Genomic DNA, 13009 nt, shown 5'->3' with positions numbered 1-13009 from the left:
TTCAGTGTTGGGAAAGCTGGACATCCACATGTAAATCAATGAAGTTAAGGACACACCCTCAAAATGTAAGACATGACACCATAAAATTCCATGGACAAAACATTCTGTGACATAACTTGTACCATTCAGTCTCCCAAGGCAATAGAAATAAAAGCAAAAATAAACAAATGGGACCCAATCAAACTTATAAGCTTTTGTACTGCAAAGAAACCATCAATAAAACAAAAAGATAGCCTATGGACTGGGAGAAGATATCTGCAGATGACGTGACTGACAAAGGCTTAATTTCCAAAATATATTATACAAACAGTTCATACAACTCAATATTAAACAACCCAATCAAAAGATGGACAGAAGACCTAAACAGACATTTCTCCAAAGAAGACAAATGGCCAGCAGGCATATGAAAAGATGTTCAACATCACTAATTATTAGAGCAAAGCAAATCAAAACTACAATAAGGTACCACCTTACACTGCTCAGAATGGCCCTGATTAAAAAGTTGACAAATAATAACTACTGGAGAGGGAATGGAAAAAAGGGAACCCTTCTACATTGCTTGTTGGAATGTAAGCTGGTACAGCCTCTATGGAGAACAGTATGGAGGTTCCTCAAAAAACTGGTGTTGCCATATGACCCAGTATAAAGAGCTCATAATTCAATGATAAAAAGCTAATGATCTAATTCACAAATGGGTAATAACTTTAAGCATGTCTCCAAAGAGGAGAACAGCTAATGAGTACATGGGATGTAGTAAACTGAAACTACCACGATATGCCTTTACACAACCACGAGGATGGCTGTTACCAGAAAAGTGGAAAATAACAAGTATTGGTGGGGATGCAGAGAACTCAGGACTTCTGATTGGCTGGTGGAGATGAAGATAGCGCAGCTGCTGTGGACCACAGCCTGGAAGCTTAATGTAGAATTACCATCTGACCCAGCTATTCCACTCCCAAGAGAAGTGAAGAAAATGTCCACACACAATTTTGTACGTAATGTTCACAGCAGCATTATTCATAAGAGGAAACAAGGGCAACAACCCAGTGTCCATGGACAGATGGTAGATAAACAGTGTGGAACATCATTCAGCCTAAAACAAGGGAAGATAGTCATGATGACCTCATGATGCTGTGAATGTATTTAATGCTACTGAATCATACACTTCAAAATGGCCTATTTATGTTACATATATTTTACCACAATAAAAAATGTATATTTTTATAGATAGAGACAATGTTGTCCTATAACACTGCATTGACTGGTGTTTTTAAAACTCAATCTCACTGAAAACTGGTGATGGCTTCCACAACAAGAGGAAACAGGAAAAACAGGTTCTTGATATTATTCCCAAAGTAGAGAAGAGGAAAAAGAAAAGAAAACAATAATAAATTCAATTACTGTAGAATCAAACTACTTAAAATGAATATTTTAATACCCATAAAACATTCTTAAACTTTCAGACACAAGTGATTCAGAACTTTATAAAAATATATATATATAGCTTCAAACTATACAGTTTATTCAGTTTAACAGAATGTCCATTTTAAAATTTAAGACATACAAAATTTCAAAGAAATTTTCAACTTTATCCCAGTTTATCACTTGAAGTCTCAGATTACATTTACCTATTATGTACAAACACATAAATAAATAATATGGCAGAAATGTCCTCAGAGTTCCCAGGGTCTGGGTTATAAAGAAAACTTAGAAGAGAATTTCATCTCCTCTGTGTATAGGAAGTAAGTCTCAGACCATTTCATACCTGTCTTTTCTGTTCTTGTCAAATATTAGCTGTTTTTAAATAGATGCACTGATTTCATTCATCGTTTTTCTCAGGAAGGATATGTGTGAGCCAGTAATTAAAGAAAGCTGAGATTACTCGAGCATATTCTGAAAAGCAAAAAGGTTTTGCTTTTATAAAAAATAAAACAAAAAGAAAAATTATAAATTATTATTTTGCAACTATTAGTTCTTAGGCCAAAAGTAAATCCTGAATTAATCAAATGAAACAAAACTTAGGAGTTGAAATGACACTAACAGCACACTTGTGAATCCCACAAAAGTACAGGTCAGTCTGGAATGTTTGTATTTCACTTTACAACATCACACCCAATACTACATGCTTAACGCCTGAGCTCGAAAAAACTGCATACGAAGTGAAAGAGAAACACAAGTTTACGTCAAAGGTGGACAAAGCAACAGGAAGTTAGAAGCATAATTCTAAGTGAGATGAGCTGCGATGGATGGCACTCAGGTTTCACAACTGTCCCAGGAATGGCTCAGCAAAGTGCCTGAGCTGAGGGCACGGCCCCTCGTTTCAGGCCTTGCTCTTTGTAAAGACGCTCATGGCAGGGAATGCCAGGTCCAAGGCTCCAACCCCAAGGCTTAGACCTTGGTGCCCACGGGGCAGCTGACTGCTGATGAGGCTGAGATGCATTTCTGAGAAGAGGCTGGGACTGCGGGCCTGGGTCCATCTCGTGCTCCATATAGAAGTGTGCCAAGCTGCCTCCAAACGCATGGTCTGTCCTGCCCCAGGCCAGCCACCTGGCCCCCTAGCCTCACGCGTGATGATGCCTGATATGGACACAGAGGACTCAGGAGGGTTCAGGGTGGGGGTGCCCGCAGGGTCTTCATGGTGTGCAGAGAACAATACAAACCCCACAGATGGTAACTGTATGTACAGGCAGATGACAGAATGCGGTATGTCAGACCAACTGTAGAAACACGTGCACGGGCTGTGGCTATGCTGCCACACCCAGCTGATGCAACACCCACAAACCAGGAAAACTAACTGCTGAGGCAGCAGAGAGAGAAAGGGCCCGGGGTCCGCTATTGAAATGCTATTATTTCCAGGCTGATCCCATCGACAGGAGAGACGCAGCTACCGACTAAGCTTCATAAGCTAGTTGTATGAAAAAGAAAACAATTTCAGAATTCTAAAGCTGACTGAATTAGACAGAACCAATATTTGAAAATAAAGCTTCACCATTTATAAGATTTCATTTTATAAAATAGCATGACATGGAAACACTTCTAATGCATATCCTACACAGACACACAAAAAAGGAATTTATTTTCACAGAGAAGTGCTTCAAACCTAAATTTTATTTCCATCAACTGGTTAAATAAGTGCTTCCAGGCAAAACTTGTCCAATGATTTTCACTAAAGCCCCCAGTGCTGCCCCTGCTCCCCTGACGCATCTCAGCCGTGCGTGGGGAGCACCTTCAGTGTGAGGAACTCATCTGGACTGTAAATCATTTGTTTTCATATCTTATAAAAACACTGTATTAGTTTAACTTAATAAAATTGGCTTTTTGCAAAAACTTCCTTATGGAAGTAAAAATGCTAAAACACTGAATACAATGGGCCCAACAACCAGCAGGAAGGAAGAATGCAGACATGGGGTCATGGGCTTGGGGTCCTGAGGGGCCAGGGGGCCCCGCCACTGGTGGAAGCCTGGCTCTCAAGTGCTCGGCCCACACCTCAGGACCTCCTTTTGGAGCTGCTCCCATAAGAAGTGCACCCACTCCCTTCCTTGGCACACACACCCTTGAAGGTGCCATCTTCACCCCCCAGCTCCCCACTTCACACTCCAGATCCCACCAGGACAAAGCCCCTGTCCCCCAGACCCCACACTGCTCCGTGAATGGGACTGGCAGCAGCTTGCCAGGGCATGAGCCCCGCCCTGGACAGGGACAGGCACCTCCAGCCAGTCCCGGACCCTCTGACCACCTCTCCTGCTCATGATGGGCTCAGGCCAAAGAGGGCTCTCGCCTAGGAAGCAGAGAAACCCGAGTCCACCTTCACACATGGCCCAAATCTGACCATGCCTGGGGATGGCCCTCTTGCCGGGAGCATGACCAAAGTGCCCGCTGCCCCCCACCCCTTCTCCAGTCTGAGCACGAAGGCCCGAGAGGCCCTGCTCAGCGCAGCCACACACCACAGGCCTCCCAGTGGCCCCGTCTCCCAGGATGAGGGCCAACACACTCAGCAGGCTCCCCAAAGCCCGACGTGACCAGGCCCCGGCTCCTCCCCCACCCTCTCCTGCCCATCCCGTGTCTCCTCCAGGGGCATAGCTGTACAAAGCACACCTTGCTGACTTCCTCATCCCCACGAGAACACGACCCTGAAGGGCAGGGAGCTCCTCTGCTCTCTCCACTGAGGGCCTGCGGTGGGACCAGAGTCACAGGTTGGGCAGATAAGGCCCCTCATGGATCAGCTCTGGGTCAAAGTGCAGGCAGGTCCTCCTGAGGACCCTGACTCACAGGGTCTTGTCAATCCCCCATCCACCTGCTAATTGTATCAGTGCCACACTGCTTTACCGTTGGCTTTACTATCAGCTTTACTGTCATTTCATGTGACGAAACGTGGCATGTAGCTTTTTCAACATGTCGGTCTGACTCCCCAGCTATACTCTGAGGTTTCTGAGGAGGAAAGCCGTGCACTGCACTCACTCGGAGACCATTGCCCTAAGGTGACCTGCAGGAGCTTCTGCCCACTCAGCTGGCTGTCTGTCCTATGCCTGTCTGGGTCTGACAGGGGCTCTGCTCCACCCTGCTCCCAAACACAGTCCCGATCCTTTGATCCTCAGTGTCTGCAGACTTCGGTGGCCTGAAGATTCCCACTGAGGCCCATTTCAAGCTGCTAACATGAAGGCCCCACCCCACGGCGCTGTGAACATGCAAGCACAGTCAGCCCCAGCGTCTGACAGTCTGCATTGAACAGGTATCCAACAAAGGTTGAGGAAGTAAACAAAAGAGAAATCGTCTAATGGTTCAACTCCCCCTTTTAACTTCAGGGGTTCAGGAAGGCAGACCAAGATACCTGGGGGACAGAAAATGGACCATCTTCACATCTAGCAGAGGAAAAAGAAAAGGGAAAAGAAATGAACTCTTCCACTTCCATTTAAACCAGTAAAAATTCAGTCCTAAGAGTGGAGCTCACAAGTCTGGAAAAGTAGATTGCACATGCATGTCTGCATATATCAGGAGATATTTTTACAGCAAGAGAGATGCAAGGAGCATAACCCTCTGTGGGAACATACTCCTCAAGCATATGTGCAGCCTTACATTTTCTGATACAGGGCTGTTTTCTGATACAGGACTGTTTCGGTGGAGAAAGTTTTTCAGAGGTGAGCCCGAGACAAGTTTCTAAAGTGGCACAATGAACCCAGAGCATAATGAACAGAGCACATACCGAGTGGCATCCTGCAGTGTTCCGGGAACACGTCCAGGGCGCTCTTCAATCTCTTGGTGTCATGCAAAAGTAGCAGCGTTTTCATGTGATCCAGAATGAACACGTCTGAGGGGGACACTCTGTGAGTTTCAAGTTGTTTAAATAGCTTGTTGGTGCTTTCCATAAAGACACCAGAATCGGAATCCTTGGAGACACCTAAACAAAGACAGGGTCACTGAGAATTGCTTTACTCTTGTAAACTGAAGATAAGCTTTCACCTCTTAAAGAAAGCTTCAAACGTATATTTCTACTTAAGAGTGCATCCCAAACACTCTTGGGATACAAGACATTGCCATGAGGGACAATCAGAGTAGAACTCTGAAAAGTAAACAACAAAATACCATTATTGAAGCACAGTGGAAACGTGGTGTCTGTTAAGGCACCAACTCGTAAAGCATCTGGGTGTCCCGTGTCCTAGAAGTCACACACAGAGCACAGGGAACAGACACCACACCAAGCCCTCTGACAGCATCAGGAACTGCAGACAACAAAGCTGCTGGGCGTCTGTGATGCTTCGGGGAAGCCCAGGAGGTGACCGTGGCTCTTCTGTTGCCCACAAGCCACAGCACCCTCCTCATTGCATTGTGCTGAGGCCATTTCTGTACTAGCCCCAGCTGGCGCTCACAGAATGTCCAGAGCCTGTGACTCTGTGGCCTTTGCCAGCTCTGAAAAGCTCCTGGCTGCCACCTCTTCCCATCCCACTGCTCAGTCCCACGGGCAAGCCTCTTTCTGACCTATGTGGCTGCTACGCCTAGAAGCTCCGTTTGGTTATTCTAATAGGTTCAAATTTTTTCATGAAAGTCTCTGATTTGTATCCTTGTCCACTTTCTCCCTACTTCTTGGACATCTCAGTCACGGCTATTTGAGATCTGCTGTCTGGCAGCAGCAGCATCTCTACTCCATGGACCCTTTCTACTATGCTGTTCCTCATGGTTTAGGTTGTGCCATCCTGTCTCTTGCTGCACCTGACACACTCCATCAAATGTACGAGAAAATCTCAGGAGCTCGGCTCACGGCATTCTCCTTGCCTCTGCTTGGCAGACAGAGAAGGGGCCACTGACAGAGCTGACAGCAGGGGGTTGCATGTATGGCCGGCAGAGGTCCAGCTGCACCTGAGCGTGTGGCCAGCATGCTGCACGGGACGGTCAGTTTAACCCTGCCTGCTTGGTCCCCAAGACACCAGAGGCTGCCCTCCTCCCATCCCACAGTTCAGGTCTGGGCCACGGCTTTAAAGGGGACCAGTGTGGCTCTGCTTCTGATCTTTGACCTTCCTTTGTCACAGAGCTGCCAACTCTAGGCCCTCCACTTTCCTTCCCAGACCCGGGCAGCCCCAGGGCTCTGCTAGTCAGCCTGCTCCCCAGGGCTGCGCTGCCCCTTCCCCTGGACCCTCACTCGAGCCCATCTGGACAGGCAAACACCTGAGGGGCAGAGGACAAATACCCGAGGGGTGGAGGGCAAGCACCTGGAGGGAGGAGGGCAGCAGGCGTCTGGCTCCCCTGGCCTATGCTGCGCCTCCTCTGGGACCTGCCCTTGGCCTCCTCAGCAGCTCCTGAAACCCCAAGTTCACCTTACACATCAGGCTCCTTGGCAGAAGGGTCGTCTGCCAGAAGCTACTCTCTCAGGCAGAGATCATCTACTGAAGTCTCTCTGAATCCTATTTCTGTTCTGCAGTGTATCCGCCATGTCCTCCTATTAGTGTCATGTGGATATTTGCTAAGGATGTTTTCAACTTATTATCAATATAAAGTGCGGGTAAACAAGCAAAGAGAGAAAGGGTTAATCTTCTTGGTTAAAATGATCCACTAAGCACAGTTTTTTTGCATCATTGTTTAAGTCCATTCTTTATCCCTCCAGTTATTATATGCTCAGCATTTCTCATCTCGTTTGTGCTACAGTCTGGATGCACTAAACCACCACATTGCCAGAATCTACCAGGGACGGATCAGAACCAGGGGAGGTGGAAGGTAACTCAGCACTCTGCTCTTGGCTCCTGATCCTCAGGGCTGCTGTCAGACTCTACACAAAGGTAAGGAATCATCACCCATCAGAACAAACTCCAGAATAAATTTCATCTCCTATATCAGTACAAATAGTGCTCAAGTATCCTGAACACAGGAAAATCTCAAATCACTGAGTCACACATTGGGGAGCAAATCAATGTGTATACTTCCTTCACGACTCTACCAGCTGATGAAAAAGAGCAAGAGTTCATCAGTCCAACCTGGATTTATATTCTCTGTAGACATACAGCTGAGAATACCAACATATTCAGAGAAACGAGGATGAGGAGACCCTCATCTGGACCCACACCACTAATGGGCTGGCGTTAACCCTGGTAAGCCTCAAGCAGGGGTCAGCCCAGATCTTTGCTGGGATGAATTTAAATATTTGCATTTTTGCCTCAAAACTAATAACTTATTTTGAATACTGAATATCTTAATGTATTTTGTATTTTAAACTTTTAAACATTTTACATTTGCTTATTTTTTCCAAGTGAGTGGATGCCATTATTCAACAGAACAACAGGAAAAAACATACCATCATAAAAATAAATTTCTTGTGTTGACTTCAAAAAGTTCAGGATACCATCTGCCTTTTCATTGGTACTTTTCACCTCTTCCTCCTCAGCATCCGGGACTCCTGCCTCCTCAAGGGGCAGGACCCGCTCCTCCACAGCGCCCGCAGACCCGCCCCCCGTGGCACCCCAGGCGCTCTCTCCATCAGTCGCTCGCACATCCTCCTGCTCACTGCTGGTCTCCTCAGGCTGGTACATGAAGTGCACGCCAGAGGCTCCTGTTAGTGAGCCAGCTGCTTTCTTCCTTTGCATTTGCTGTTTCTTTTTGAGTTTCCTTTTTTTATTTTTGCTTATTGTGGGGCCATCTGTGTGCCATAGTTGCAATTTTTCTTGCAGAAGACTCTGTTGTTTCTCTAATTCTGCTGGTTCTACATGGATGTTATTGGGATTTTTAAATTTTTTCTTTGATTTATGCTTTCTAATTCTTCTTCTCTTTGGCAGATCGTGAAGATCCTGATCTATAAAAATAAAAATTCAAATTCAACAATTTTCTGTAAAGTGGAATCATAACAAACTCACCAGGCTAAATACATTTTCCATTAGGATTTTGTAAATTTAGTAGAAAGGGAACGTAAGACATTTACTTCAGTGATTATTAATTTTATTCAAACCAAGGACACTATCAAGGATCCTGGGATTTATCATAAAGTAAATTAAAAACCTACTTGTTCTTCCAAAAAAGGTGTGTGTGTGTCTGTACTTATTCATTATTGCAGTCATGACATATGGTGTGATTTTAAGGATGTAAGAGCTGTTGCAATTTTATCCAGAGTAAAACTTCACTCCTAGTTTTGGGGAAAAAACCATGAATTCTTATGCTTTTTAAGTGTGCTTTAGCACCTTCTAAAGAGTTACTTGTATGTGGGGATGAGAAGCAAAGTGATGACTGAACCGTCCCAGTCAGCAATGGGTCACACCTGAATGAAGGGGAGATCTGGGCTCTCGGAGAAGTTGAAGCTCTGGAGTAGACATGAGGCAGCAAAGCCTGTGGGAGGATGTGGGCCTGAGAAGAATCACCCGCTGCCAGTGCTGCCCTGGCCATCCCATCTTGGCACCCTGGTGGCAACGCGTGCCCAGTGCACTCTCAGCACACACCCATTCAGCTCCAGCAGACCGAGGACAGTGGTGCTGCCACCCGCACTCAGAGGCTCTTACGGGTGATCCCTGGGCCCACCACAGGTCATGGTGAGACTTCTGAAACACTGTGGCACCCCATGGAACGAAAAGCCCTCTCCCTGAAAGTCCCGCTCTGGAGCCTTGATCTGCCACTGACGTCAGAAGGAAAGTGCCGTGGGGTTGATGAGGGGCTTGAGAGTCAGAGCCCACAGGGCACCCCTGCAGTCCCCGAGGCTGTGGCCACCCTTGTTCTGGGCTCCGCATCCATCTAGGTGCCCACAAACCTCCCTGCTGCTCCCTGTGACATGGAGGCCCTGCCCTGCAGCCAGGAGTGGTTGCCACATTAGGCACTGCTGCTAAAGACAGGCAGAGAGTCCTCCCTGGCCCTGGTCCCTGATTTTCTCTTGATGTATGTGACAGCTGAAGACCTGCTGCTGCCTGGAACTCCGCGCGAAGCCCAAATCACTGCTCATAAAGTCATGACATATCAGTCATGTAGTCCCACACAAGCTGTATTTTCTCTCTCTCCTCAATCACAGTGGATGACTAAGCACAGCACTTTCCTATTTCATTTGAAAGGTGATATTAACTGACATTAGGGACCTGCTTAGTGTAACAGACAGGCCACAGCTGATTCATAAGCACCTCCGAATAGCTGGCCCTTAAGTTGGTCTTGTAAAATATTAATGTTTGAAAAATGATAGCAGCTTATGAAAATTTTTTAATTTTCCAGGTTCAGTTAAAAAAAGGAAACATCAGATTTCTCTTCATTAGGGTCTATTCTTGCCTTTATTGATTTGGAAAAAAGTCACCTATAGGATGCTCCATCATGTCACGGTAAAGCCGTCTGGGGACCAGTGTGCAGTCATTTGGGGGCATCCTCTCTGTCTACCAAGAGTGGTATCCAGGGACCTGCTCTCATTTCTCCCCAGTATCTGCATTCTCCAGGCCTGTCTTGCCGAGCCAGTCACTGACATTATCCTCCAGTCATTGCTCTCCCCAAGCAGTGAGAGCGCAGCATGAATGCAGCCCTGTGAAGATGGTGAGCCATCAGCCTGCTACTCTGACTATAAAACAGGGATCCAAGGAGGAGGATGTGGCAAAAAAGGCTGTACAATGTAAGCGTACCATACTTTTTTATATAACTGTGGGTGTGCACTTCTTAAGAGGAAAACTTAATACGATATTGAGACAGTAAGGTCCAGATGCTGGGGGTTAACTGTGGTTTCTGGGTGCTGTGATTGTAGGTTGTTTCCTTCACTGTATTTTCTGATTTCCAAATGTAAGACATTGAGCAGATACAGCTTTCATAATAAGGAAATTGACTATTTTAAACTTAGTGAAATTGTAACAACTGAAAACATATGGGATGCCACTAAATTCTACTTAAAGGCAAATTTATGATCTTAAATATGTCAGGAAAGAAAAAAGGCTAAAAATCAATGATATAAGCAAGAAGCTGGAAAAACACAACTTAAATCTGATGAAAGTAGAAGAAACAACAATAAGAGGTGCAGAAAAGAGAGGAAGTGGAAAGGAAAATCCAACAGAGAGGCAGCAGCCAGCACTGACACTGTGAAGACAGACAGACAAACAGCGCAAGACAGGACGGACGGACGGGCAGAGGAGACGTAAACAGAGTCTCAGTGAGGGCGTGTGTTAACACCCTGCCTGTGGACTCTAAAGGACCAGGAGGATGACCCTGTGAACAGCTCTATGCAGAAACATCAGCAAGCAATCCCACAGCCAGCTACAGGCCTAGGTGGAATCACCTAACTTCTGGGAAACGTTTAACAAAGAAACAAACGCCAAACACAAAAAACATTTCCAGAGAATAGCAACAGTGACAGTGACAGTGACAGCGCTCTGTGAGGACAACAGTGTTCATTTCAAAACCGGAGGAGGACTCCGCAGGAAGGGAAGCCTGCAGGCCAGCCCTCCCATAAACATCAACACTAGAGAAACACTACTTCTAGATAAAGTATCAACTGATTGACTGCAGCGGCATGAAGTACTCAATCAGTATTAACATCACTACATCATGGAAACCGGTTGCAAACTAGAAATGGAGGGGAAATGCGAAATGTGACAGAGGGTGAGAAAAGCCCTCCCCCTGCCAGCTCTGAAGAACGCCCGGGCAGGGCCAGAGGGGAGCAGAAGTGTCAGAGGTCGGAGGAGGTGCTCCTGGGACGCCAGCCTGATGGCACCTCTGTGAGTCCAGAAGGCCCCAGGCCCTGCAGACTGGCTGCGGGGGAGCATGCAGACACAGAGGCGGGGCGCGAGCTCACCGCCCAGCAACTAGGGTGGCAAGACCACACCCAGAACACTAAGTGTGGGGCCCCCACCAGGACAAGAACTGCAGCCCCAGAGCAGCAGGGCGCCTTGCTGCCCCGGCCCTCTCCATGAGGGCTCCAGACAAGAATGAAACCTGCTAATAACTCTTGAGTGTGACTGCTGGGCCCACGAGTGACTGCGGTGTATGCCAACCGCAGCCCTGGATCAGAGAGTCTACACTGAGAGCCTACCTAGGACTCTGTCTCAACTTCAGGTGCATCTGGTAAAAGTCACACCTTCTCAGTCAAACAGAGTGCCCGCTCTGCTCCGCACCTGGGAAGCTCTGGAAAGCACGCATCAAGATTTCTTCAGCCCAGACAAAGTCAATAAGATCTGAAAACTGATCTGCCTCAGAACTGCGGCCTAAATCTGTCAAAACACATTGAAAGGATGGTTGTTTAACTCACAGTGAATCCACATTAGAATTGTGCACTGAGCTCATGCTTCCAAAAGCCATGAAGTTAATAACTATTTCAACTGGAGCTTGCTATTAGAATAATAATCATAATAGCCTCCCATAAAAACGACTTGATTTTAATGACTTTGCAGCTTGATCTGAACACAAAAACTATGTCAATACAGTCAAACCACTTGTAATTATGAACGAGGAAAGGGGACTGGTATTTCCTTACTGGCTGTTTTTATAAATATTCAACTTGGTCATCAAATATTGACTGAAGACTTAACTCCAGCAGGCTCCAGTGCCTTAGGGAATTAAGAGCTGGCAGTTCTCACATTTGTACAAGCTTTCCAACAAACCCAATCTGATTGGCACAGCGAGTGTGGGGTTTGCCAGTGCAGGATTATTACCATCAGGTAGTCAAGTAAACAGGTTGGAGAAGCAAGGAAGGCCACATGTACATTCAGCAGTGGGGCTGCAGACCCCAGGCCCTTCCTGCACCCCCAGCCAGCCACCTGGCAAGTTGGGGCTCCAGCCCCCAAGAGTTGGAGGTGAGGCTGCTAGAGCAAGAAAGTTGTAGAAATAATCAGGTACTGGATGGAAGGCAAGGGGGGGGCACCTGCATTTCTGAGGTGGGTGCAGGGTCAAGGAGGCCAAGAGAGGAAGCGGGGAAGGACCTTATGAAGGAGAGGCCTGCACGCTAGGGTGACCAGGCAGAGGGCAGAGGGCCATGGGAAGCTGGGACCTCACCTGACCTGCCGCTGCCTGCTGGTTGCATGGGGGGCAGGTCAGAACAGGGTGACAGCAGTCGTGGCACGTCTCAGATGGACACAGGATGTGTGTGAGGTCAGTGAATGAGACACCAACCACTGCACAGCTGGGCCCCAGCAGGACTGACCAGCAAGAACAGGACTGGCGGGAGCAGACGGGAGCCCAGGGCGCAAGAACCCAGGGGCTGTTTCTGCAGGCAGGGAGGAGCCCACAGGAGCCCCGCGAGGAGCTCCATGTCCACCAGAGCCTACTGAGAGTCGCATGGCCCGGGAGCCACTCCTGTCACAAACAGCATAGTGGAGGCTGCTGAAAGTGAGAGAGGGGGGTGTGAGAACCCTGAGCATGAGAAACCATACCACACATGTCCGCGGAGGAATTAAAACCAAAGCAAGGGAGATTTCGTAGGAAATCTGGAAAAGGAAGACATCTACAGAGGAAGATCCAAAACAAGAGGCTAACAAGGAGGAACCCGGACAGCAGGCGGGGGGAGAGTGTAGAAAAGACACCTGGAGGCACCTCACAGTCAATGAAACCACAGACCTGAAAACAGATACCAGGGTGCCGGCGCCCAGCA

At 47.2% G+C, this 13009-nt stretch overlaps 1 protein-coding gene across 5 annotated transcripts in view; it reads right to left on the bottom strand.

Moving 5' to 3' along the window:
- The window catches only part of ERICH1 (glutamate rich 1), a 44765-nt gene that overhangs the window by 9176 nt on the left and 22580 nt on the right, over window positions 1-13009 (bottom strand). For 2 of the 5 annotated variants that reach the window (XM_055567600.1, XM_055567601.1), the window contains exons 4-5: window positions 7778-8272; window positions 5201-5395 (exon numbers count right to left, since the gene is read on the bottom strand). In XM_055567600.1, coding sequence (XP_055423575.1) covers window positions 5201-5395; window positions 7778-8272 — 690 coding nt within the window. Of the gene's footprint in view, window positions 1-1503; window positions 1915-4088; window positions 4860-5200; window positions 5396-7777; window positions 8273-13009 lie in introns of those variants that run through there. The other 3 variants (XM_055567597.1, XM_055567598.1, XM_055567599.1) reach the window with 3 other exon arrangements.

The sequence above is a fragment of the Bubalus kerabau genome, chromosome 2, assembly GCF_029407905.1.
Source record: "Bubalus kerabau isolate K-KA32 ecotype Philippines breed swamp buffalo chromosome 2, PCC_UOA_SB_1v2, whole genome shotgun sequence".
NCBI lineage: Eukaryota > Metazoa > Chordata > Mammalia > Artiodactyla > Bovidae > Bubalus > Bubalus kerabau.
The sequence above is the reverse complement of the archived record's forward strand: the minus strand, read 5'-3'. Positions and strand labels throughout refer to the sequence as shown.